The 26,604-nt window shown below is 43.1% G+C and overlaps 2 protein-coding genes and 1 long non-coding RNA gene across 5 annotated transcripts; 1 reads left to right on the top strand and 2 right to left on the bottom strand.

Moving 5' to 3' along the window:
* Positions 1 to 613: 613 nt before the first annotated feature.
* On the top strand, positions 614 to 21,423 carry LOC124320516. Its single transcript, XR_006913958.1, has 3 exons — positions 614 to 1,039; positions 11,819 to 12,060; positions 20,229 to 21,423. It is a non-coding gene; the product is annotated as an uncharacterized LOC124320516 (long non-coding RNA).
* LOC124320341 (sialin-like) lies at positions 1,440 to 4,517 on the bottom strand. Of its 3 annotated transcripts, none has more exons than XM_046783185.1 (12): positions 4,361 to 4,517; positions 4,182 to 4,283; positions 4,047 to 4,129; positions 3,811 to 3,976; positions 3,513 to 3,746; positions 3,271 to 3,445; positions 3,081 to 3,211; positions 2,883 to 3,006; positions 2,677 to 2,810; positions 2,470 to 2,612; positions 2,256 to 2,376; positions 1,673 to 2,124 (listed from the first exon to the last, which is right to left on the bottom strand). In XM_046783185.1, the coding sequence occupies exons 3-12, from the start codon at positions 4,109 to 4,111 to the stop codon at positions 1,930 to 1,932; spliced, it is 1,488 nt and encodes a 495-aa protein (XP_046639141.1). In that variant the 5' UTR covers positions 4,112 to 4,129; positions 4,182 to 4,283; positions 4,361 to 4,517; the 3' UTR covers positions 1,673 to 1,929. The 3 variants fall into 3 exon arrangements, with proteins under 3 accessions (XP_046639142.1, XP_046639141.1, XP_046639140.1); XM_046783184.1 differs by having other exon boundaries at positions 4,047 to 4,111; XM_046783186.1 differs by having other exon boundaries at positions 1,440 to 1,795; positions 4,047 to 4,283.
* LOC124320309 (ecdysone-induced protein 74EF-like) lies at positions 15,644 to 26,454 on the bottom strand. Its single transcript, XM_046783136.1, has 5 exons — positions 25,921 to 26,454; positions 25,053 to 25,824; positions 19,107 to 19,516; positions 18,625 to 19,024; positions 15,644 to 16,880 (listed from the first exon to the last, which is right to left on the bottom strand). Exons 1-5 carry the CDS (start codon positions 26,098 to 26,100, stop codon positions 16,825 to 16,827), a joined length of 1,818 nt encoding a protein of 605 aa, XP_046639092.1. The 5' UTR covers positions 26,101 to 26,454; the 3' UTR covers positions 15,644 to 16,824.
* Positions 26,455 to 26,604: the final 150 nt, after the last annotated feature.

Here is a 26,604-nt window from a genome sequence, read left to right as displayed (position 1 = left end):
GATCCGAATGGTTTGTCCCCATATGAATTTGAATGCTTATTCTGGCTTGATCTAGAAAAACCTGTTATGCTGATGTATTCGCTGCTATTTGCTCCAAGCCAAAGTAGGTACGAAAACCCGAATTTTGAACTTTTTTTGATCTAACAATAACCTGTGCTTTTCAAACAACATTTTCTGCCACTCATGATCAATATTTAATTTTTTGGCTATGAGCTCATTCGAAATGTATACTAGGACTCTAGTCCGAGGGAGATATCATACCTCCACACCCCTGGCACAGTAATATAATAATAATAATCTCTCTTTATTCTTCTGGAGAAATGAAATTATGTCAATTGTTATTCTGTATTACTTTGCCCCTTGTCAAACCAGTATTCTTAAAAAAAATTGTAAAATTACAACAGATAATGAACTTTCCATAACTTTATCTCTTAATCAGCAGCAGAGTTAAATTTAGAAGGAAAGATCCGAAAGAATGAAACATCGATCATTTGGAAAATGGAAAATGCTGAAATCAAGAAACTTCGAAATAAGTTGCAATGTCGCATTAATTGATTAATTACATGTTATTTCGATTTGGCGCGCATTGCCAGAAATGTTCGTGCTTCTTGTCGGGTAAGACATCAAATTTGTGAGTTGTCGAACTATCCACATACGTTTTGTTAGTGATTGTTGCACATAGGCCACATACGTATGAATTTCAATTAAACTATTGTAGTCTAAACGGTATTTTACTGTGGGTACTGCTACTGCTGTAATGCCTGCCTTGGACCAAGAAACGCTTTCGAATTTCAAGAAAGTTTTCGAATATTTGCTGTAGTACCAAAGACCACGTGTTAAAATATTCCCTACAGTGCTTCTGGAAAAGTGTCTCTAGTTTCGTTAACTTGGAACCTTGTTCAAAACACACACTATTTTAATAGTGTGTTTTTAAAGGAGAACAACTTTATGTGATACTTCTGTCAAGGTGCTACTGTTGATTGGGGCTTTACAATAAGAACTCATCGGTGTCCTACATCCAGAAAGAATATCTTGAAAGGTAGGACTTGATCAATTACTTTCTGCTACAAGAGTTGTGTTGTACCACCAGTACCTTGAAGAAATTTGATTAGACTATTTCAAGTAGTCTGTTGACCAAAAAAGAATACGATCAGGTTTTTTTAAAGCAGGTTCAAAACTGTTCATGCATATTCATGTGTTGTTTGTGTTGTTGCTGCATATAAGTAATCCTGAAATTTTTGCCTTCTCTATTTGGGCTTGTGTCTCACCTCAGGTATTTCCTTATACAGAAAGCACAAACTTTTCACAAATTGCTTAACTGTAATTTTCATTGCCAGTGGTTCTTGATACCCTTTCAACAGTCCATTCATACTTGAGAAATGAGATTATTGATTTTGGTAGTGTGAGACAAAATATTTCAAGAGGAAACATTCTGTTCGTTTGAGATAAATTACGGAATTATATTTTAAAGGCACCGAAACATAGATTGAAAACATCTTATTCTTTCATCTTTTGTGGGCGTACTATCATTAAATATCAGATCATGTAACATTAAATTCGTCAAGAGGTTCGAATCAATAGTTCTAGCAACAGAGAGCGTCAATTTCATCTCAGATTTTTTCGTCGTCTAGTTGACAGAGTCCAGTGCCAGAGTATTTCCTGTTTTAGGGTCAGTATCTTCAGTGGGTTGGGACCATGACTGTCGATTTCCCGATGCAACAAAAGCGTAGAATACACAACCAATCATGTAAATGCCGGCTGAGATGTAGAACACAAGATGCCACTCGCTGGAAGTCTGTAAAATCACATTCAAAGTAATGGCGATCAGCAATAGGAGTTCTTTGAGGACGTTTGTGCGAGTTAAACCCAAAAAGTTCTGAATTTCTTCCGGGTTAGTCTATTCATATTTTATTGAAGGCACTTTTTATTTTATTCTCCGTCCGTCTCTTGGAGGAACGCCGTCGTCTCGGACTGGCCACTTTGCGAGTCTAAAAAGTTGCGAGGTCGGGATGACTGGCTGGCCCATGCTTGTAATTTCCCACTGGCGCCGAAACAGTAAAAGCTCGCTCCGGATAAATAGATCATGGAGCTTATCATGAACACCATATGCCATCCCTCTTCCGTCTAACCAAAAGACCAATTCCAATTGTCAGCTTATCTTATCCCATGCAATTTTAACTTGTTAGTAGTGTAAAACATTTGCAACCCATGCTTTTTTTTCCTCCGAAAATTTACATGCGAGAAATTGGAATCACCTTGTTTTGAACAATGTAGCCAGTTAGGGCGGGGCTAACAATGCCGGGGAGGGTAGCCACGGTATTCGATAATCCCATGATGAGCGATGCGTATTGAGGTGCAATATCTAAATGGTTGACACTAAAAAAAAAAAAACAAAAAAAAAACAAAACAAGAATAGAAATATGATAGGCATGTCTACAATGGGGGAAAATTTTTTGTTGAAATTTTTACCTAAATCCAGACCACGCGAATCCTCCAAAACCAACTGCAATGGTTAAACAAATGATTGCTGCTGTTACCGCGTGAGTGTAAGCCGTGGCGAGCATGAAGATCGTTTGGGCAACGAAAGCCCCGCACGTAAAGATTTTTCGAACCTGTAAGTGGGCGTAGGAAAAGTTATTATTCGGCTCGTATTTGAAATCTTAAATGTTGACTGACTTTTGTGGTTTCGACACGCCATCTTGATCTAAGCCAGTCGGCCAGCTGGCCACCGGTCTGGACGATTATGGCCATGGCCAGATACGGTATGGCAGCAAGGAATCCTGTTTTATCCAGTTTGAGGTCAGACGTATCTGTCAAATTTAGTCAGAATGTTTCATTAGCTATTAATCTTTTTTTCTTAAGTGTCAAAGCAAGATTAATACCGCTCAGGAATGTTGGAAGTTGTGTTAAAAGCGTGTAAAATCCCCAGTTTTCGGCGAAGTGAGCGGCTACGGTCGCCCAAACGGGTAATGACGTCAGTATTGATTTCCAAGGCACACTTAATTTCTGAAGAAAGAAAAAAAGAGAAAACAATTAGAAATGAAGTTTTGATTTTGGTATTTTTTGAGCGTGTTGTATACATGTTGATCAGCCGTTGAGCCGAGGCAATTTGAAATGTAATCCAGTTCCGTTCTTTTGATAAAACGATCTTCTTGAGGAGATTCTTTTACCAAAACGAACCATAGAATCCACCAGAGGACGGCAAAAGTTCCTGCAATCAAAATGATGTTGACGTTTTTTTACTCTTTACTTTTATTTTTTCTGAATTACCTGAGACGTAAAATATGGAGGCCCATCCGAGGTGTTCAGCCAGTAATCCGCAAACTCCCATTGAAACGACCGTGCCGAAATAGCTTCCTGAGTAGGCTATCGTAACGAGTTTACTCCGTTCAAGGGGTGGGGCCCACCTACTCCAGAGAGCGTGCATCGCTGGGAACGTGACCCCCTAGTGGTTTAGTGGTTTAGTTTTGAACGAATTTTATCCTCATTGATTTCTCTCAATAATTGCATACCTCGAAAATTCCCTCCAAAATGCGGATGGCAACTAATGGCACTAGACCAAAATCAGCAATTAGGGGAGTCAGCAAAGTCAATACAGCAGTTGTGAGAATCCCCAATCCATAGAGTTTGCCTGCGCCCATTTTTGGAGCTAACCAGCCTCCCAGCAATTGAGTAGTGATGTAACCGTAGAAGAATGAACTTAACAAAAGGCCTTGCTCTTTAGAACTCCATGGGAAGTCTTGGTCCTGTGCAAACAAAAAACAAATGTTTAAATTGAAAACTGTGTGCAGGCCTATTGTAAAGTCTCACATATCCAATGGTTCCATTTGCATGGATTGTTGTTCGGTTCTCAGTCATGGCCACAATTGCAATGGACAAGTTCACTCGCAGAGAGTAGATGTTGAAGAATCCAAAAAAGGCCATAATTGCAATGAGGTAACGTCTGGGAAACGACATCCAAGTCCATTCTGGTGGGCTGACAAAAGAAATAGAGGTTAGGTTGGTTTTGTTTTGTTTGAAAAGAAAATTTTGATGCAAGTGTGTACCTGGGTGCCAAGAAAGTTGGCGAAGAAGCTGACTCCCTGCTGTCTCTCATGTTGACAACAGCCATCTTAATTCAAGACAAAAACTTTTGTTTTATTTCTGTCCACTTTAATGTTGTATTGCTTTTCAGCACACACCTTAATGGAAGAAATTCACTTCAGCAGCTTGTTAGCTGAGTCGGGCGTGTGTGTTGAACTGTCAAATAACGTGGCGTGAATGTTAGTCGACGTGTATTTACCCTGGAGGATTCGAAACGTTTTTAGTCGACCAGCAATCCCATCGGGCGATTGAACATGTTTATAACTGTACTACCTACCACTTTTTGCTTCTTTAGTGTTCATGATGGGGCAAGTAGGTCGCGCCTCCTTATTGCAACGCTCCTTTTGAATCGAGGTCGTTTTTTGGGACAATGTCGAGCTCCAAATCCCAGTTTGTATGTTGTTGTGGACTTGGAATATCAACAACAAAACAGGTGGCACAAGCTGTGCGTCGTTTGCTTTTTGTTCGCTAGATGTCAGGAGCGTGCATTTGAAATTGCTTTCACCGCGCCAATTTCGAATCAATATTTGAACAAATGGCGATCATTATTATCGTAATAATAATACAGTGCGTTGCAAATGTACGAGACCAAAATATCTCATTGGGGAAGGCTACTAGTTTCTAGGTTAATTTTGAAAATTTTTGCGTATTTTATTTTGTCGCCAGACTGAGTCAACTGTGACTTATTTTGGACTCCCCCACACATACGTACACACTCTTCTTCTTCTTCTTTTCCGCTCTGTATGTGTGCGTCTCCGTTGACCGACATGAGGAGTGAAGATAGATCGTGTGCGACGAGGGTTTGCTCCGTCGGTAGAAACATCCCGATCCATCAACGACTTGACATCGTTCCCTTTTCTTTCTCGCTCGTTCGAACTTTTTCTATCTGGTGGCTGTTTGTGTGTCTTGTTGCAACTCTCCACAGGCGCATCACTCTCTCAGCCTCTCTCTCTTCTTCGACTTTTTTAAACCAATGTCAACTGTTGTTGGTATACACATTTTTTGAAGAAGAAGAAGAGAGGGGGGGTGGGGTAGGGGTTTGTTAGGGAAGGAGGATCCGCTGACAATCTACAACACACACCTATCGTCTACACACTTTCTCTCCTCTGGAAGAAAGGCGGGAGGGGGGTCGGCTAGGGGGTGTATGGATGATAGCACAGCGATGACTTCAAAGTTGAAACTCGCTGGTCCGCGCTATTCCATCACTGCGGGGGCAGAAATGGATGATACCGAATGTCAACCCCCGAAACGAGAGAGAAAAAAAAGTAGACGACGACGCCAAATAAGCAAAATAAAATTAAAAGAAGAAAAAAAAAAAAGAGGAAAAAAGTTTAGACGACGACGACTTGAAGACGCCGTCCCTAAAAATAGACAAGTGCCATAGACACAGGAGCTCTGTTGAGACCCTTGTCCTCAACACACACACACACACACATGGTGGAGACAATGAGTTTTGGAACGTAACGGGTCCCCATGTTGTTACCGTAAAGTGCGACCTCCATTTCTCCATTTCCAATCGCGTTAAATAAGAGGTCTACTTTTCCTTTCTCGGGAACGAAGCGAAAGTTCTATTACAGCAGCTCTTGCCTTTTTCTTTTCTCCTTCCGTTTTCTAACCGAAAAAAATCAGACCGGTGCACCTTTCCAGGCCAGGGTGGAATCGTCTAGTAGTAAGAATTGAGGATATGTACAACTTCCTGCCGTGCGAGTTGCTCCGAGCTGCCGACCAGCAACACACACGCACACAGGGCCGAGCAGACTCACGTCTTTTGATGCTCACCAGATGCGACTCTGCATAGCCAAAGAAATGGGCTCTGAGCGGATATCTAATTGGATTTATGGGGCTGCTTATAGTCTCGGAGGTTTTTTTTTTTCTCTTCTTCGGTTTCTGTTGGATCTCATTTTCTAACTTTTTTTCTTTTTCTTTCTCGCTTGAATATCATCCGGCGACAAATAATGACGGCCTGAAAGAAGAAAATGAAAGGGACTTTTTAACTCTTTTTATTTTATTTTTTTGTTGTGTCCCCCCCCCCCTTCTTTCGCTCTGATATTATTATTACAATTTTTGTCGATTTTCATTTCTAAGTGCTTTAACCCCCTCTTGAAAGGGAGGTGAACTTCTGGCGACCAGATGTTATATCCTCCTCCCTTTTTTGATATATATTTATTTCTTCTTTTCTTTTTGAGTTAGATATGATGAGAGACGCTAGTCCATATTCCAGCTCCCTTTTTCCCAGTGTCGTTATCCGAAAACGGGGAGAAATTGATTTTTTTTTTCGTTCGTAATTTCCCTTCCGTTTGGGAATTTTCTTTTCATTCCAATCCACATGTCAATCATCCATCCACTTTTATTGCGTATCCCCCCCCCCCCCTCCCTATCATCGACAAAGGAGAGAGTCTCCGGGTGGGAGTCTCTTGTTATTTATTAATTCTGACGTCAGGTGCGTCGGGTCCCAGACACACACCTGGGCCTCCAAATCTATGAGCAAAGAAGCATTAAAAAAACAAAATTAAATTTCTTTAGCAAAGCTTCTTGTTTTTTCCTCTTTGTCTTTTCAAATGACACTGTTTTGATTCCTCTGATTGGTGTAAAAACGTTGCGTTAAAAAAAAAACAAAAAAATAACTATAAGACCAAGAAAAAAAAGGGGGAAAAGGTAGGCAAGAAATGAATAGTAATAATAACAAACAATTTTTGATTACCTTTTCATCCGTGTCGCGGTCCGGGCAGCGACCAAACGAGCCGCAAACGCCGACGTCAAGGCTCATGTTGACTCGCCGGGAATTTCAGGCATTCCCGAAATTCTTTTCTATCTCCTCACACACAGTGTTTGTTTTTTTCTTCTTCTCTTCGTTCTCTTTCTCTCTCCTCATATGGGATAGACATCTAGATATGCTTATAGACCTCTTTTTTCTTATTGTTTCTTTTTTTGCGTGAGTGGAGAAATCCACCCTACACACACCGACTGGGGTTGCTGCCTGCCTATTTAGTTTTGTTTCTTCGGGGGGGGGGGGGGGGGGGGGGGCTACACTTGACTTGTGGTGGCTGTTGTTCCGCTCCATTCATTCGGCAATCCGATTTCAATCTCTAACATCCGGCCACGGATTATTTTTGTTATTCAATCGGGAATTTTTCTTTTCTTTTATAATGTTGTTGATTTTTTGGATTGTGTCTTTTGAGGTTTTTCTTGAGGGGGAGGGGGGAACGACTGGTCTAAAGTTCTTGTATGAGGTTTGAAATAAATCGACCGATTGCGGTTGTCAGATAACAAGTTTAGGACGGAAAAAGAATCGAGAAAGGACAAGAAAGAGAGGAGGACCCTTTACTCGTCCATGTTATATTAGGCCGCAGAGACACACAAGAAACAGCCACGTAAATGGATGAGTGCCGGTTGGGTTTGTCTTTTTATTTTATTTTCGGTTTTATTTTTTTCTTCTTCTCTATCTACCGGAATGGATGGCCATCACGGAATTATTGGGAAGTCATTTTGTTTTTGTCGTCGTCGTAGTAGTAGCTCTGTTTTTCTCTTCTTTTGCTCCTGGACTCGGCGGCTGCCTGGCCTTTCCTGGGCTGCCGTATTGGATCGAGAGAGAGAGAGAGTGGAGACTCTAATAAAGACTGGTGCTGGGATGGTGGGACATTGTTTGTGTTTCTTTCTCCTTTCCCACGGGCCATCGGTAGCGAGTGGCCAACTATATTACAAGACCCCGGCGCTGTATTTATACACACAAGGTCCGAACTGCATTCCTTTCATCGGTCAGCACCTCGCTCCGTTTGTTTCCAACCGTTTTTTGACGAGGCAATCATTTATTAACTCGATACTCGAGTCGCGCAAAACGAATAATTAATTAATTATTCAGGAGATGGGAGGGGTTGAATGAGGGGTTATGCGCTGTTTTTCTTTAGGGGGGGAATTCGGTAGCCATCGATGTGTGACCCAGGTGACTGATACAACCGTACACGACTTCTGTCCACTTTGATGCTCCTCTATAAACTATAGTTGAGAGCTGAGAGCTGGGAGATAAAGTGGGGACTATTATCGAATTCCTCGAGACATTGAAACAGTCAGCGCGGCTCTTTTCTTCTTTTCTGTAGACATGAAGAGGGAAAGAAGAAGAAGAAGAAGATGAAATACAAGAAGAAGAAGAAAAAGAGTTGATTCTTTTGATTTGGTCAAATGATGAATCCCCACCAAAGTGGTTCCCAAGACTCTTGGAGACTGTCCCATGCCTTTTCTTTCTTTTGCTTTTTTGGCAGCCGTGCCAGTCCAGTCAGAATCCCAAGGGAAGACTTTTCGGTGATGCCTTTCTTTCCCATTTCTGTTTTTATATTTGATATAGAAGAGTAAGCGGTGATCTGGTAGAGTAGCGCAAGTTCCTCTCTCTCTCTCTCGGGCTGTTCTTATGGCGGCGCGGTGCGGCTTTTGTGTAAGGGCCGCCGCCGCGCGGCCAGTGTGACACATCCACATTAGTCGATCCAACAGCACACAAGAGCGGCGGCAGGAGCTATGGCACAGCTGCATGATCAACCTGAACGTTTCTTTTTCTTTCTTTTCTATTTCTTAAAACAAAAAACTTGAAATTCGTACGTGAGCTGGAAACGGTGGGAAATTTTGTGTACACCGGGGCTCGGTCGCATAACTCTTGGACGGTGGGGGAAAAAAAGAAAAACAACAAAAACAAACTAGGATAGAAAGAAAGAAAATGGTGTTTGGCTAAGACTAGCTCCTGGGCAATAAGTTTGGGTCTGAGCTACTCTGCACACCTAAAGAGCTGCTATATACCTATACTCTCTCGTCTCGTCGTCGTACCCCTGTTTTCTTGGATGCAACGACGGCCAGGAATGATAAATCGGTGGGCACGTTGCATCACCGCACTCTCTCCACCCGATAAGAGGAGCACATTGTGCATCGTCTTTTTTTATTCTTCTTCTTCTTCTTATTGAAAAATGTTATCGTCTTTTTATGTTTTTGATTTCTGCGCTTTTATACCCCCACGTCAGAGCGAAATAGAAACAGAGAGAGAGAGAGAGAGAGCAGCTATAGCTGAAAAGATAGTGGCTTAGGTTAGGTCTTTTGATTCTACTTTCACTCTTAGTCTTACGGTGTTATTGTGTACGCGCAAAGAGAAAAGAACAAAAGGGATCTCGAAATATGAAAGAGTAGACGAACGAAACCTTGGAATATCAATCAACTGCCGCCGTGGCAGTTGAGGCCAGCAGTGGCGGTGTCCCTTTTGAGATGGAAAAAACTGTCACAATTCGTGTACTAATTGGCCAATGTGAGAGCCAATTGCCCTGATTACGTGATGTACTTGCAAAATTCCGTTGTCCCTCAAGAAAAAGGTTGATGCGGAAAAACAAAAACAATTAAAACAGCTGAGCGCAGAACAGCAAGTTTTAGTTCATTTGATTCTTTATTTTTTTTTTAAATATATTTGTTTGACGGAAGGTTTAAAAAGAAAAAAGAAACGACCACAGAGCCATTAAACTGGTATCTTTGTCGTGTCCAGTTTGAGATGAATATTTATTGGATTATTTGTAATGTCTAATGTAAATCCGTGGGTGCGCGTGTATACCTGCAACCAATAATAGATATTTACGTCCGTAATTATTGATTTTTCGTGAGCCCGTCGGCGGTCGAATATACGAAGACGACAGCCACAAAGGGAACTGGAAAATCAGGAACACGAGTCCATCGACTTTCCCATTTAGTTTTTTTGAAAATGTCGTTTTCTTTTGAAAGTTTTATTGCATATTTTTATGGGGTTCTTTTTTTCTTTCTTTCTTCCTGTTCTAAGAGTGACATCATCGCCTATACTGTAAAATAAACCGGATAGAGGAAAAGTTTGGGAGGGGGGAGGGAGAATTTCGTGATTGAACGGCGGTTGATTTAGTGCTCGTAGTGTAAATGTGGTGCGCGTGTAGGCTGATTTACGACCAGTGTGTTATTATCGCCTTGACTACTCGGCAATCCTCTTACTCCTCCTGCTGCCTATCCCTCCTTTTTTTCTTCTTCTTCTTCTTCTTCGTGTTGTTGAGCGAGACCCTCTCTCTCCCGGCTTCGCCCATTTGCAGCTCCGCCGGAGCAGAACACGACTAGAGCGAATAGGGGCGGCGGATAGGCCTATAATACACATTTAAAACACTTAACACCACCCCGTCGCGCACAAAAACGGGAGTATAGTGTGTATTATGTAAATAGGCCTCCTGCTGCTGTGCCGGTGATTTTGTCTTTGGGGAATTGATTCGTCATCTATCAAATTTAGCACGAAATTGGCGCCCGACAAAAATTTTACAGATTTCCCCGTCTCTTTATTTTGTGTCTGCAGATCTTTGAGATTCTCTTTGGCGTTCGTCCCTTTTTTTTTGCAGATTTATTTTTGTTCGTGAATAATTGACGATTTTTAAAAAAGGAAACGAAGACCAAAATTATGCGACTGAGAAAGAAGGGAGCAAGGAATAATCACAATTTCAAAAAGAAACGGACGTCCTATGTTATTTTTTATTTAATTTCTTTTTTTTTTTTTTTTTGGGTTATAATTCGGTGACCGACGGGAGTCATCCGTCATTGTAGAAACAAACAAAACCCCCCCAAGATAGAAATGAAGGGCAACGGCGGCATCGGTTCAATTCAAAAGCTTTTTTTGTATGTATGTGTGTGTGTTTCTCTTCTTTGAAATCTCGTTTTTTTCTTTTCCTTCTTCTTCTTTGAGCTCCTTGTTTTTCTCCTTCTTTTATAGCCATCAGCTTTAAAGCCACAAAGATGAATATGTTAATAAGAGCAGAAAAGCCCCCCTCCTCAACTGCCACTGGAAATCATAGTTACAATAATAAGGGGGGGAAAGAAGCGCCGATATTCGAAACCCGAAAAGAAAAACGTCAACGCAACCAAAGGCATAAATGAGGAGGACAGCAGCAGCAGCAGCTAAGCTCCAGTAGCATATTAAAAGAGCAGAGAGGAGGAGGAACTGGCCTCAACTGAGGAAATGCTCCCAAAATAGATGATCCTCCTCCTTATTATTATCTACTGTCTGATGTTTGATGTATTTTCCAATGTTGGAAGGAGAAAAAAAAAAAAAAAAAGAAGCGGCGGAGGCCGGGGCCCCCACATCCATCATAGTTACACAGATATCCACATCTCAGTCTCGAAAATAATAAGAGAAGAAGAAGCTCCAAGGAGAGCTAGAGAGAAAGAAGAGAGATAAGAGTGTCTTTTTTCAGCAGAGCCAATATCTCTATCCTTCTCTTGCCTTATTCCTCGGCGGCCAATCAAATTAATGTTAATTGTAAAAAATCAAAACGAATCGTTTAGTCAGCTCGAAAACATTCAATATCTCTTGATCCTGCGTGTAATCAACACGCCAGCCGGTCTTTACCGTTTGATTCGCTTGATTAACATCACCAAAGAAACCGGAAAACACACAGCACACACACACACACACACACACAGAGACCAAAGACCAAAGACCAAAGATTGTTGTTGAGAATCCCCCAAGCCGTTTATATTGGCCGGCCTGCGCCTCCTCTTTATCTTCAAATAAGATTTTTGGTCCATTAAATGAGAGAATGAAAGGGGTCCTCGTCGTCTCTAGCAGCGCCGAAAGGAGCTTGCTTTATTAGTCCCTCGGCTTGTAATCAAAACCTCTTCCGCTTGTACAACGTACGATCCCTTTTCCCCCCTTTGTGCGTTGATTCCACCTAGAAAGCGTACATATATGTGTTCCTCTTCTATTTAGTACCGGGAGAACCTGATGATGATGAAGAATCGTCCAGCCGGGCGCGTTAATCAGAGACATGGGAGGAGAGGCCGGCCGGCAGCAGCAGCAGCAGCCCAAAAAGTCCATTATCTAAAGGACAATATAGACAGTCAAGACTCTCGTATCTACTCTACTACACACCGGTGGGGTAGCCAGCCATTCTCTCTTTGATGAGGTTGCCGTAGCAACGGCGACTGTTTCTCAGAGCTCAGCAGAGACAGGTAATAGATTTGTTCTTGCCTGTGTTACAATTAAGACAACGGCAAAGTCAGGAGGGTTTTTTTTTTTTCTTTTCTTTTTCCCTTCGAATTTTCATTTGTCAAAATGGAAATAGTCACCCGATACTTTTATTTTTTCTTTCTTTTTTTAATTGGGCGGATGGCACTTAAATGAATGCCGGGATGGAAATAGAGTGGTCATTCTTTTGGTTCCTGTTTTGATTTGGGGGGTCGGTTTCATTGTCGTCCGAATATGAGGAGTTAGCCTTCATCTTCCGATGTGCCTCGATGATCTTCGGCCACTGATAACCATTTTTACCTACACGTTCCAAGACCTCCCGTGTTTCTCCATCTCTGCAGACAGTGGATGGCCTCTGGGTTTCTTGTGTGTGTCGGTCCGTTTCCCGGTTCCACAAGAAAGATGGGCCGAGATTTTTCTGGTGGATAATCATCGATAGCGGGTCTTTCTTCTTACCGCAGTCTTTTTTTTTTTTTTTTTTTTTTTTTTAAATAATAATTCCACAGGAGGAAATGGCGGGGAATTTGAAAAAAGAAAAAGATTGGACGAGAAATTTATCAAAACGTCGTTGGTGGCATCGTCATTTTTTTGGGAGGGAGGTTGTTTGCCTTTTTCGATTTTGACTTTGTCGTTTGGTTTGGTTTTCCGGATGTTTGTACAAGTACCGACACAACGAAGATTCCCTGGTTGAAAGATTCGTCAGGGGTCTTATGAGTTTTTCTCTTCTCCACCAAACCACCAAAACGGAGGATAGAAGGACCAGAGGGGGGTCTGTCACCACAACCGCATCCCACTCGTTGGATGTTCTTCTTCATCTTTCAACAACTCCCGCTCCAGACAGAAGGGAAAAGTGATACAGCCTGGAGAAAGTGAACCACTCCATGTGACACGGTCATTTGTGCGCTAGTACACCAAGTAGTACATCAATTAGATTGATGTTGCTGTTGTTCCAGACTAGGCCTAGTAGTGTATGTCTACCGAGGGTACGCGACCCCCATTAAGGTCTGCTTCTATTTGTTTGTCTCTTCTTGTGGGGTTGTGGGGTCTACAATTTTTTGTTCGATTTGAAAATTCGGCGGGAAGATGTTGAAAATTTGAATTTCGAATCGCCAAACCGTGAAGACATATTTTTTTATTATTTATTTCTCCCAGCCGCATGCAGATGTGTGTTTCAGTAATAATATCACTATCGCGACGACGTGTCTGATGCCTAGTAGAGCGTGTCGGCTTCCAGGCGACGTTTTCCAGAGCGTGATCGCGCACCGCCGCATCTCCCGCCTCCAATAGCGCGGAAGTGAATTGTTTCGTTCTCTTTACCCACCGCGTTCTGCTCTTGCTCGAGGAAAAAAATTGAAATGCAATTAAATTAAACTCACAATCGAAAAGAGGAACAAAAATAAAATAAAATAAAATAAAAAATAAAAGTTTGAAGAATTGAGATTGACGCGGAGAGATAGAGAATGAAAGAAACGAGTCGTCGTTGTGTGTGATGGGTTGCGCGCGCTGGATGATATATATTTCCGCTTCTTCTTCTGCGGAGCGTGACGGAGAAAGAGAGACCCGGGATTTTTCTTTGATAAGAAGAAGAAGAAGACGAAATGGAGAGGGGGGGAATAGTACAAAACAAATATAATCTAAAACAATACAAATAAAACAAAAGAAAAGTCTGTCTCTCTTGATATTGGCATGAAGGAATGCCTATGCCAGGACTATAGCTGCTTCCCATTTTTCCTTGTACGACGATTGGTCCCCCACCATTCGTCGATTGAGAGAGAACAATCCGGGCAAGTGCGGTCGAGCGTGGGAGGCCGGCATCTTCTATATCTGAAGGGAAGGATGAAACTCCGCCTTCTTCCGCTTTTGTCGCTCTCCAACTATCCGTCTCTGTCTTGGACTTGTCTTCTCACATAGAGAAGGAACTGTGAGCGCACGATCGATATCAAACATGGCCGCGTCGAATGATCCACACACATCGCAGCTCCATTTTCGTCCGCCGCCCTTTTCAAAAAAAAATACGAACGGAGCTGAAGAGCGCCGCCAACTGTCAAAGTCATTAAAAGTTAAAAAGAGAAGAATACAGTTGTGTGTGTGTGCAGCAAGGGCTTTTGTTTTACACACTCGACCAAAAAACAACAGCTGAAAGAGAAGCTCAAGCCAAAGACAAAAGGCTCAATCTTTATTTGATGGGCCAGCGACGGCTCTTTTCTTTCCTAGAACGCGCGTGCTGCTCCTGCTGCTACTGCTCTTATTGTTTTCCCCCTAAATATATCCTACACACACACACACACCCTTTTTTTGGAAACTGTTTGTACGCTAGTAGACACACACTCGGCCGGTCGAAAAAGTGTAAAAGGGTTTTTCTTCTTTTCTTTTCTATTGTGCGAAAAGGGGAAAATCCTTTCGGGATCGAAACGAGGAACTTTTGCCGTAAACATGTCGCCCGTCTTAGTGCCGGGCTACTTTTTATTCTGTATTTTTTTTCCAGGGGCTGTTGCCGAGTATTTCTCTTTTTAAACGAGTCCAACTCGACACGTGTTGGGCCCATCAAGTGAAGGCACCCACCCGCACACACACAAAGTCCTTAAAAAAGAAGGGGGTATTATAGATCTACATGGGCAACATCATTGAGCGGATGCTGCTGGACTCTGTGTGCTGTGTTTCCTCCCCCCCTTTTTTTCTTCCGGCTATTCGAACCTCTCGGTCGAACGGTTCAAAGTTCAGCGCGCCAAAAAGACGACGGCCAGGATCCGTTGGAACTTCCCATCCATCACGATCCCTCCATCCGTCCGTCCGTCTACGGCGCGACTCATTAAGGCACACAACTTCTTCTTTCCTTCAACACAAATGTCTTTGAACCCCTTTTTCTTTATTTTGTCTTTTTCTTCACGTGTTGAGACACGCTGGAAAGCCCCTCCGTCGAAAAACCAATCAAAACAACAACAACAACAACACAAACATGTGTGTGACTTCCACTTTTGGTTTTAGACAGTCAAAGAAAAGAAAAGAAACTCGAACTGGGTTTTCATTCAGTTCCATTTATGTATATTTATATATAATATATAGTAGTAGTAGTGGGAGTAGTAGTAGTATAGCACACACTGTTGACGTGATAATTATTGGATTTGTTGCTTTTTTCTTTCGTGGTGGCGGTGGTGGTGGCTATCAGCTGTGAGGGGAGTTAATAATAACAAAGAAACAAAAAACAATTTCACATTTGAAGGAGATAATTAAAAAACCGACCGACCAACAGACATTTAAAAAAAAAATTGAATTTGAATTCAAACAGAAATTTTAATAAACCAGGACGTATACAAATATGGATTCGGGGTTGTCATTGAGAGGGGCGTGTCAACATTCATCGTGTGGGCGTGTCGAGAAAGACAGGTTTACACACTTGGAGGAGGGAGGTGAAGTAGAGCTATGGGGAAATCAATCGAGAAATTTTTGATCAAGAAATCAAGGAGCAACGGTTTTTAAAAAACAAAACAAGACACAGATGATTTGACAAAAAGAATCGAGAAAGGAAGGAGGAAACAATGTCGATAGCGACGATTATTTTATTACACGTACGTGTGAACAGTTGGTGATTGCGTTTGGGTTGGATCGCGCGCGCTCTGTGTGTGTGTGTGTGTGTATGTGTGTCTTTCACAATTTCTAATTGCAATTATTTGGTTGGAAAAGTAGTGGTGATGTCATTATCCCATCTATTTTTTTGTTGATTTTTCCTTTTTGCCGTTTTCCACATTATTTGACTAGTCGAAAAAAAGTCCCATTGACGATTAAAACACACATTTTTTTCTGCCTTTTGTTTTCTGTTTGTTTCGCCATAGCACAGACACGGAAAAAATGACAGACACACAAATCATAGAAAAAGAGAGAGAGAGAGAGAGAGAGAGAGAGAGAGAGAGTTTTCTGAAATTTAATTAAACAAACCCAAGACGAGAAGGCTAAGAATATTAAAAAAAAAAAAAAACGCGCTCGCCAAACCGAATGTCATATCAGATTCAGATTTTAGCGCTCGACAGCGGAGATAAGAGAAAAACAAAACACTGGGAAAACTTGAAATTTCCGGGTTTTTAAATGGGTAGTAGCTAGTAGTAAAAAAAAAAGAACTGTAAAACTTGCACAACTTTTTATTTTTAATTGCTGTTTTTTTTATCTTCCAACATTTTTTGGTTTAATTGTCACCTAGTCTCTGCCTCTCCCGTCCAATCGTTAATTCAATTTAAAAAATCGGCTGATTAATATAGTAACCAGAAACTACAAACACACACACACACATGAGAATTATTTAGGTTTTTTTTTGTCATATTATTGTATGTAATGTATATGTATAAAGATTATTATAGCTCGTCATTTGGGTTTGATTGATTAAAAAATACGAACCGGTAACGTCAACGAAAAAAACTTTGCGGTAAAAGTGTGTGTGTGGGGGGGGGGGGGGGGGGGTTTTGTGAAGGTTTTTGAAAACACAAAAACAAGAAAAAGAAAGAAAATTATTTTGTCAAAAGAAATGTAAACGCGTACACGAAAATAACGCACACGCACAATGGTGATGAATTTTTTGTATAATATAAAATGTGAAATTGATTTGAAATCATTGGCGCCAAAAAAAAAAACGAAATTTGTCTTTAATCGATGCTGCGATCCTTCCGTCCGTCCCGCGCGCGTCATGTGATCCATCGGAATTATCCCCCACACAAAACAAAAACCCACACCAATGATGATGATGATGATGATGTCATCAATCAAAACCAGTAAAGGTCTTTGCCCGGCTCTTGTTGCACCTGTCCAGCCTCCAAACCTAATCGAATATAAAAAAATATCAAATGAATTTATTTTTAAAAAGACCATCGAAATCGAAAACATCAAAATTTCTCCTTTTTTTAAAAATTATTTGTCATCCAATTCCCGACGCTTGGATATATTCGATCGTGTGTGTGTGTGTCGCTGGCTGCCTCTTTCTCTCTCTGTCTCTCTCTCTCGTTCACATGGTAATATCAAAAGCTAATTGGATTGTCGTCGACGCAATAAATGCGCCCAGAAGCCTCTACGCCCTCGGCACTCTCTCTCTCCTACCCGCAATATAAAAGATCTCGTTCGGCTTGAGTTCCTTCCTATTTTCTCTCTCGTCCTTTTTCGGTCCCATCTCGTGTCGTTGTCCTTTTTTTGATTGTCATACAAGAAGAAGAACAGAGGGGCGTAGCAATATCGGGAGGCCTCTCTTTGATGTCGTTCTCCTTTTCTTCCTTCATCTCATATATAGAATAGATAGACCTATAATATCTTCAACTTAACTTGTTCCGTTCACTGCCCCCTGGTAACCCATTCAACTGTGCCTAGTCGTCCAATAGCATTCGATGCGCAACCGAACAAAAAAATATTTCTTACCAGTCGACATTATATGTGTAACCCCCCCTTAGACGAGAGGAGCCCACAGAAGAGATTGCTCACATATGGAACTTGTTTCTCCGAGAGGGGAGGAGGAGAAGGATGTATTCACATGTTTTTCAAGTGGGCAGGATCCGTTTTCAAGTGTAGGGGATATTATGTAGTAGATTGTGTATAGGGGACACCACCTTGTCTGCAGTCACACACACACACCATGTCCGCACTACACTCGACTGTACTACAATATACAACAAGTTTGATCTCATATCGAGGCGAACTAGCACTATTAATACGCCCAGTCTCTAGTCTCTAGTAGTTGACGAGATTTTTAATTAAAAGGTTCCCTTTTGCGCAGTAAGAGTCACGAGCGAGAGCCGTGTGTGACACAAACCGGAGTCTGAGAGAGAGACGAGAAGGCGCGTGTCTCTGTCGTTCGGTGGGGGTCATGTCCCACTATCGGTCTATTATCGCCTACATGTTATAGCATGGCGTGTACAACAATATACCTTGGCTTGGAGTTTGAAATAGCTCCCCCCCTATCACCCATCACCTATAGGGGGGGGAAACGACAAATGATTGTCGCACACATGAGATGAGATCAAGAGTTGTGTCGCTTATGGAACACGTGTCCTTTTCCCCCCTCTGCTGTTGGTAGGATCTATAGATCATCTTTTGTGTCGTCCTTGTTGCGATATTTTCGCCTATTTAGACATATTGGATAGATGAATAGAGAGGGAGGGAGGGAAGAAAGATATAACCGTCCTATTATTTATCGTGTACAATGTCGGGGGGGAGATCAAACACCGTCCGATCTCCCCCCCCCCCCCCACTCCTACCGCCAACCCCGTTTGATATTTGCATTTTCAATAAAAAGCAAAATAAAAGCGTCGAGAGGAAAAATCTCTCGATCGGATTGTCATCCGCTTTTATTGGAAATGCACAACACAACGGAGTCTGAGCTGATGGGCCAGCTATGCGAGGGGGTGTTGACGGGAGACAGTCATTGATCATGGGCCTAACTATTTAATACCTTCACGTTCCGGCGGAAACCAATAAAAATCGGCTGACTACTTTCCTTCTTTTGAGTCTCCGAGATGGATCGTTTTTTGGTTGGACGTTATCAAGTGAACCGGAATAGTCGGATGAGAATTTTTTACCTGGTGGCATGTTGGTGTAGGAGTGGCCGGCGGAGTAGGAAGCCGCATCGATGGCTGGATGGTGATGACCCGTCGACAGGTCGGTGTGGGCCGTCAGAGCCAGCGGATCGCCCGGATGGTGAGCGTGCGGATGGTGAGGATGGTGGCCGTAACGGTGATGAGACACTGAAGTCCACGGCTCGGATTTGATGGAGCAGTGGGCGGCTGCGGCGGCGGCGGCCGCTGCCGCAGCAGCCGCCGCCGGAAGAACTCGGTGACTCGCCGGATTGGCCGTCTGGTGGAGCAGGAAAGAGCCGTAAGATTGGTGGTGGCTGCCGAAGCGAGCGGCCGCCGCCGAAGTGGCCGCAGACACGCCCGACACTCCGGCGTAACCTCCGCTAAGATTATGCGCCGAATAGGCCTATCGAATTTTTTGAAATTTTTTCCCATTTGAATTTGCCGCCAAAATTGAAAAAATGGCCATTTTTAAAATTCAATTTTACCTGCGAGCTGAGCGAGTAGTGGGTCCAGGGGTCGGACTGGGCCGCGTGAGTCAGGTGAGCGTGATGGTGGGCGGCCGCGTGATGATGGGCGGCTGCGTGATGATGGTGATGATGATTGAGAGCCGCCGCGTGAGCGTGATAGGCCTCGGCCTGACTGAACAGATCGTGTTGCTGTTGCTGCTGCTGATTGGCCGCCGACGCCGACTGCTGGTTGCTCCCCATCGCCCCGTACAACTGTTGTTGTTGTTGCTGCTGTTGTTGCTGCTGCTGCTGGTGGAGGTGTTGCTGTTGTTGTTGTTGTTGGTGGTGTTGTTGGTGCTGCTGCAGTTGCTGCACCTGACACTTTGGCGGCTGGTAGTTGCTGTTCCAAAACGACGGTGGGAAACTCCTTTGAGCCATTGACGTTCCGCCTTCAGCAGTTGATGAATGAAAATGCGCCCACGAAGAATTTCGGTGGAGAGAAGAAAACAAAAGAAGAAAAAAGACAACAAAAAGAAACCAGTTAGTTTGGTGTTTGTAATGCGCTAATGATATCATCCCCGACTGTATGTGCAGTATTTTCGGATGGGAGGAAACTGGTGTTTCAACCTTTTGTTTTGTGACTTTTGGAAGGACAAAAATGCGCCCAACAGTTTTTCCCGGCTTGCGTGTTAAAGGACCGGGTGGGAAGACAAAAAAAGAGAGCGTCCGGAATTCAATCAAAGATAAACAATGAATACATGGAAGGCGGTTTAGGAATCCATCGCTTCCTTTTTTTGTTATTTAGTGCTATAGGCCTACATAGTATATATAATATTCCCGAAATAAAGATCACGCACATTTCTGTCTGTCTGTTTGTTTGTTTGTTTGTTGACCGGAAAGGTAGTGAATGAAGGTGTTTGTTTGTTTTGGCCGGAAGAAAATGTCTAACAGGGATATATTTAACGGAAGATCTCTCGGCCGAGTTCTTGGCATTCCGATCATTTTTTGATTCACCCCCAGCCATTTTCTCTTGTCGGGAATGAAGCTGCTGCTGCTGCCTTGATTTCGATTCAAATGCTCATGTGTGTGTGTGTGTGTCTCGCCAGCTAAAAATAATAATGTGTATATTATTCTATTTTATTTTTACGCATTTTGATTTAGTTGCTGGCCGGGCCTTGTTCCTGCCGATGTCGTACATCCCTCGACCACTGCTACCACTCCACTACAACAACAACAACAACAACTACCTGCTACTGGTATTTGTGTTCTTCTTTCCATCGAGTCCTGGGCGGCAGCGGCGGCGGCGGCTTTTCGGTTAAAGAGGGGCCCCCATGAACCCAACCAACCCGACAGTCTATTTTCCAGGGGGAAGGGGGGGAAGAACCTTTCCATCCCTCGCCATCCCAAAAGAAGGTAAAACTAAAAATGGTGGGAAAAAGGCAAAGATGCAGTAGCGCAGTCGTCGAATTTATCAAAAGAGGAAGAAAACGAGTCGGTCGCTACGATGACAGCCGACTTGGTCGACTAGAGTAAAAAATGAATGACATTATGTGCATGTGTCTCCTTTGGAGAAAAAGGGAATAAGAGAAGAGAAGAGACAACGGGATAAAAACTGCCAGGTTATTCATCACGCTGGGCAGAGGACGTTGTGTCATCTTTTTTTTTATTTTCTTTCTATTTTTTGCTATTTTTGATTTGATTTTCCATTTCGCCGACACAAGAAGAAGAAGAAGAGAAAAGAGATTCTCGATGGTGGTCAGACCTTCTCATTTTTGGCCATTTTTATTTGATTCGAGAGTTCATCTTATTTTTTGAACGGTTGGACATTGCGTCATATAGACTCTCTCTGCAGATTAGTGAACGAGAAAATGTCCAATTCCATTGGGTTTTCTCAATTGACTTGTTCGCAATCAGAAACGGGTTTTTGATTCGTTTCTGATTTTTCTTTTTCTTTTTTTCTTTTTTACTTTTGTGAAATGTCCATTTTTTTCACGATTGGACGCAGGCACTTATATACAGACTCGCAGAATAGTCTATGAGACGTGTGGTTACATCAGCCAAAGCCTTTGTAAAACGTTCGAATTTTCAGAGAGCTTTTCCGGCGGCGAAATGAGACGAATCCAGTTTTCCTTTCCAGTATTTTCTTGTTTGGTTTTTTTAAACATTGGAAAATTCACTGGCCGTTATTAGAAACATTGAAAAATTAAAAATAAAAGAGAGAGGAGGTAATATTCTGTACACGATACCAATGGATGACATATAGGACGTGAGTAGTGCAACCGCGAAATTTTTCTCTCTAAAGACAAATGGCGGAGAAGCCGTGCTCTTTTCTTTTCCTTTTTTCCCCTGGACTGGCCATCAATTTATTATTTGAATAGTGCGCAAAAATTTGAAAATAGATTCCCCCCCCCCTCCTTCTTTTTTCTCCCCCGGCGGTATATCGAAGCGCACAGCATAAGCCATTGTCTCTCATTTTTTTTTCCCCAGTGCGTGTCCCGAACGAACGAACGAAAAAATGACGGACGACGAACGGAACCTTTTGGCTTTTGGGTCCGTCTCTGCTCTCTCTGGTGCTGGTGTACGTCATTGGGTAGCGGAGGGGCTGTCGGTGACTTTCTTTTGTCCTACCGTATAGGGGAAATTATCAAACAACCAAACAACAACAACAACTAACAACAGCAACAACAACAACGAAAATATCTTTTGATCGGTCGGCGACACACACAGCGCGACCAAAAAGCTTTCATTTGTTTCTTTTTATTTATTCATATTTTTCTTCTTAGCTTTTCTTATTTCTTTTGTTTGTTTTTTTCCAAGGGGTTGTGAACACATTAAATAAAAACATATGAAATTATTCATTCCAATCGAGGCCTATACTGGACTATAACGGCGTGATTTCCCAACTGTCAGGAATGTCGGTGGTGCTGGGGGGGGGGGGGGGGGATTTATCAATGGAACCATTTGAATCCAGTTCGTTTTTTTGAATCAGGTTATTTCTTTTGACACGAGTTTTCATTTCTTTTTTTATTATTATTTTTTGGGGTAACAAACTCGCGCCAGAGTTTCAAAAATCAAATGCGAACGTGTAACTGGCAACGCGTCGATACGTGAAAAAGATGATTTCCCAACAAGATACGGTCAGGAAAAAGAAAAAAAATGGGAGAATCACACGTCTCTCCTGTCTTTTTTTTTTCTTCTTTTTCTTGTTTGTTGTTGTTGTTGTGGTGGTTGTTATGTGTCAGATCATCAGAGGCGATGGCGTTTGGATGGGAGAAAAGAGGAAAGCAGTAGAGAAAGAGAGACTCTTGTTGTTGTCCTACTGACTCTGTGTGTGTGTCTAACTACTCGAAAAATGTAAACAGGATCTCCTTCTCTTCTCCTTTTCTCTCTCCTTTGGCTGCGAGGATGCGAAGGTATTCGGTTTTTTATCGATCGTTCACTTCGATAGTCGCACACCATTCAGCGATTTCGAACGTGAAACTTTGTCGCCTGTCCTCCTCCTCCTCCTCCTTCTCTTCTGGTCATAGAATCCGAGAGTCGGATGCTGAAATGCCAAGTCGGACGATCCTATCGCCTTTTCTATTTGGGATTCCGATTTTTTTGTTTGACTGTTAAGAGACTGGACTGTTTGGTGGGAAAAATTGTTTCGATCGTTTTTTTGATCCGACAGACGGGCATCGCCAGACAGGGCACCCCAACCAAACCCAACAGCAACCAGTTGGCCAGTTAAGAGATCATCTCGCTGGGCGGTCATCATCATGGATGGATGGAAACCGTGTGTGTTTGGTAATCCATCGGTTCTATCGCGACCCAAGTGCTCCATCACCTGACGTGGCCGGCGATCTGGCGGCTCGATCGACATTTTGAACGCAAGACGGGAATCAAAAAAAGGGTAGTGTACTACTATAGACGGACGGACGGACGGGAGAGAAACAATCAAAATGGCTGGAAGGGATGTGTGTGTGTGGAATAGAGATAGATTCGTTCTTCTTTTCTTTATTGGAATTTGACGGCGGGACCGGCCGTTGATATTCGAAAAATGCCATCCATCCCCGGAAAAAATCCAATCCATATCGTCTCTCTCTCTTTCTCTCCTTTTTTCTTCCCAGTTGTTATTTCACTTATAGACGTTTCCCTTTCTCTTTCTTTTGATGTCGAAATATTCTTCTGCAACGGAGTACAGGAATAAAACAAAAAAATGGTGTTATAAAAGAAGAAAAAAAACGGGTGCGCTAGCCAACAAACCCAATAGTAAATTGTAGAAGTCGGCCGGTTGAATTTTATTTTTTTGGTTTGAAAAATGAAATAAAAATTTTTCGTTTATTTTGATTTTTTTGATTTTACCCCTAGCCAAAAAGGGGGGGAAACAGGCGGGCGGATTTGATGGATGATTTCGTGATGTGATGCAGAGATTGATCCCGCCCCACAATCTCTGAAAAGCTATATATATACACACAAACTGTAGAGATGTGTGTGTGTGTGTACTTTTCTTGTGTTTTTGTAATAGTGTTATTGTGAGGAGTAGTATAGAGCTGGTGGTGGCGGAGGAGGCCCTTCTTTTTTTATTTATTTAGGAGGGAAATTCAAAAAAAGAAGAAAATGAATCGACGAGGCCAAAGGATACGAAGCCGATAAGCATCCGACATGTCGGAATGGAATGTGTGTGTGTGTGACTGTGTGTGCTGCTGGCTGGGCGCTTGCTGGCCCGGCTGCCGCTGGTATATGCAACGTATAGAGTCGCCCAGTTTCTTGTTTTTCTCCAGGCGAATCAAGTGAAGAAAAAAAAAAGACAAAAGAAGAAAAGCGACACACACAATCACACACACACACGGGCGACGTTATTTGGGAAAGTATATAGAGAGAGAAATAGAAAACCTGCCCGTTGCGTTCGTCATTGTCTTTTTGAGTTGTTTTTCTTCTCCGTCATTAAAAATAAAATGTTCTTTTTGGCGAGTTTGCAGAGACAGGACACATCAGTTGATACATACGTATTGGAATTCTTGATTGATTCGGTGGGAGAGATTGCGTTTCAAAATCGAAACAGCCACAAACAGCAGCAGCTGCTGCTTAAAAAACCCGAAAGGAAAGAAAAGAAGAAGAAGTTGTGGCAGAAGCTAAATTTAAAACGCTCAAAGTAAGAAGACCTGTTCTCTCCCCATCCGATGATTAAACAACTGCGCATGTAACCCTAACGTGCAGACAAGGGCCGATACCTGTTGTCGGGCTATTTCCAGATGGCCGACCATCTCGTTTAAAACATTGTGCAAATCAAGTTGAGAGAAGGGAACACATTGGCCATCAGATCATTTGTGTTGTTTCCTCACACTTTCCCAGTTGGCTTCTTGGATTCAATGTGGCTCACGTCGGCTTTTGATTCGGTTCGACTAGAGTCGAATTCCCTCAACAACCGAAAAAAGAAAGAAAATGGAAACCCGTTTCTTTCTTTCTTCCCCCCCCCCCTCTCTCTGTGTGTGTTAGTACATGTGATGATGATGCTAATCTCTTTTTCCCTTCTTTTCTTTTCTTTTTTTGAATTGAATTGAATTGAATCGAAAAGAAGAAGGACGGATATTCTCCGGGTGTTTGCTGGCCTGTCCAAATGCGACGTGTGTACAAGACGAAAACGACTATACAAGCTTTTGTTTCTTTTTCTTCTCTCTCTCCAACTTGTATAGAGCTAGCTAGCTGGATTTGAATATTGTTACTTCACACACACACAGTCGATTGCACACACAAAGTCACTTTTGGAAGAAATCCGTCAATCTTTTTTCTTTTTCTTTTTTTGAAAAAAACTAAAGGTCGTTAAACGAGTAGACATACACACAAAATCAGCCTCCCCTTGAGCTACCAAGTTCATTCAAATGTTTTGTCCGGTAACGAGCGCGTGCGCCTCCCTCCTAAAGCGATTTGTAACTAACGAACCCTAAAGCCATTTTTTCTTTTTCTTTCAAATGAATTTGTTTTAAAAAAAATTTGGTGACTTACTTTTAACTAAAGAAATTCCCGACGAGGTTTTCTGACTGTTGTTGCTGCCGCCGCCACCGCTGCTGCCGGCGGATGAGGCGTCGGCGTAGGGCGACCCGCTGCTCCCGCCGCCGCCGACTCCCCCGGCGCTTTCCGGCTGAGTCGAGTTGAGGGCCCGGCTGAAATGCTGGTCGACGACCGAGGCCGTGTCGCCCGAGTAGCTCATAAAGACGACGCAATTAGCCGAAATGTACTGCGTTTCTTTGTGTTGTTGTTGTTGTTGCTGCTGGTGGTGTTGGTGGTGTAGGTCGGAGTCGTCGGCGTCGTGATCGGTTTGCATGTTTTCCTGCTGGCCGGCCGATTGCTGGCCGCACATGTCGGACAAGTCGCGTTTGATATCCTCGTTGGATTGTTGCTGTTGTTGTTGTTGCTGCTGGAAATGATGTTGATGTTGTTGGACCATCAGGTGCTGGGAACTCGAAGAGGAGGATCCCGATCGATTGCCCACGGGCGAGACGTTTTCCAGCATCAGGACTCCGCCGCTGGTCCCGGCCGAAGATGACGACGGCCCGGCCACCGGAGACGACGGATTGGAGCCGACCGGCACGGGTGTTCCGGCCGAGGTGTTTGTGTTGCTGCTGCTGGGCCCGTTGAGAACGGCCGACGACGATGTCGAAGTATTCGACGAGTAATTGGGTCTCAGCAGCAGGTAATTACTGGCGTAATTGGCGGCCGCGCTCTCTGAGCCGCCGGCCCCCGTGTCCGTCAATCCGTCGTGATGCAGCCGATATTTCTGCTTGCGTAATTGGGTTGAAATTTAAAATTCAATCAGGCCGGAAGGGGGAAAAGAATCGGAGGGTTTAAATGAAATTAGTTTTTGGTTTTTTACCTTTTCGGGTGATTCTCCGTTGGAGGCGGCGGCCGATGCGGCGGCGGCCGATGCGGCGGCGGCGGCTGCTGCGGCGGCTGCTGCGGCCGCCGACCGGTCGTAAGACGACAAGTAGGGCACGTACGGCTGGTACATCACTTGGGCACAGCTCATGGTGCGCTCGCCACCCCCTTTGATCATCAATTCAATCGTTCACTGGGTGGGGGGCAGACAAGGATGACGAGATCGAAACGACAAACTTTTTTTCAAATTTTCAAACGAGCGGTTATTGGCGGGAAATTCAACACTCACTAAACACACGGTCGACACTTTGAATTTAAAAAAAAAAAATAACTGGCACGGAGGTTTTTTGAACGAAATGTGTGTCACTTTAGCGGCAAAGTCGATTTGGGGGGATGTGAAAAAAACGCAGGTAATCCCACAAGATTTTTTTGTTCTGTCTGATTTGGTGATTTTCAATTTGAAAACAAATTTTTGGGGGGTTTTTCGGTGAAAACTGGGAGCGAGTTGGCCGTCGTCCACTCGGCATCAAGTCGGTCGTGTCAAATGTCGCCCGTTACTACCAAGTTGTTCCCCTAAATCCTCAAAGGGACTCCTCCTGTGGATGCACAAGTGAAAACAGGAGGGAGGGGGGGGGAGGTGGGTTGAGACTGGGCGGGTCCTCCTTTGGCTCGCGTTTATTTT

The sequence above is a fragment of the Daphnia pulicaria genome, chromosome 1, assembly GCF_021234035.1.
Source record: "Daphnia pulicaria isolate SC F1-1A chromosome 1, SC_F0-13Bv2, whole genome shotgun sequence".
Classification (NCBI taxonomy): domain Eukaryota; kingdom Metazoa; phylum Arthropoda; class Branchiopoda; order Diplostraca; family Daphniidae; genus Daphnia; species Daphnia pulicaria.
The sequence above is the reverse complement of the archived record's forward strand: the minus strand, read 5'-3'. Positions and strand labels throughout refer to the sequence as shown.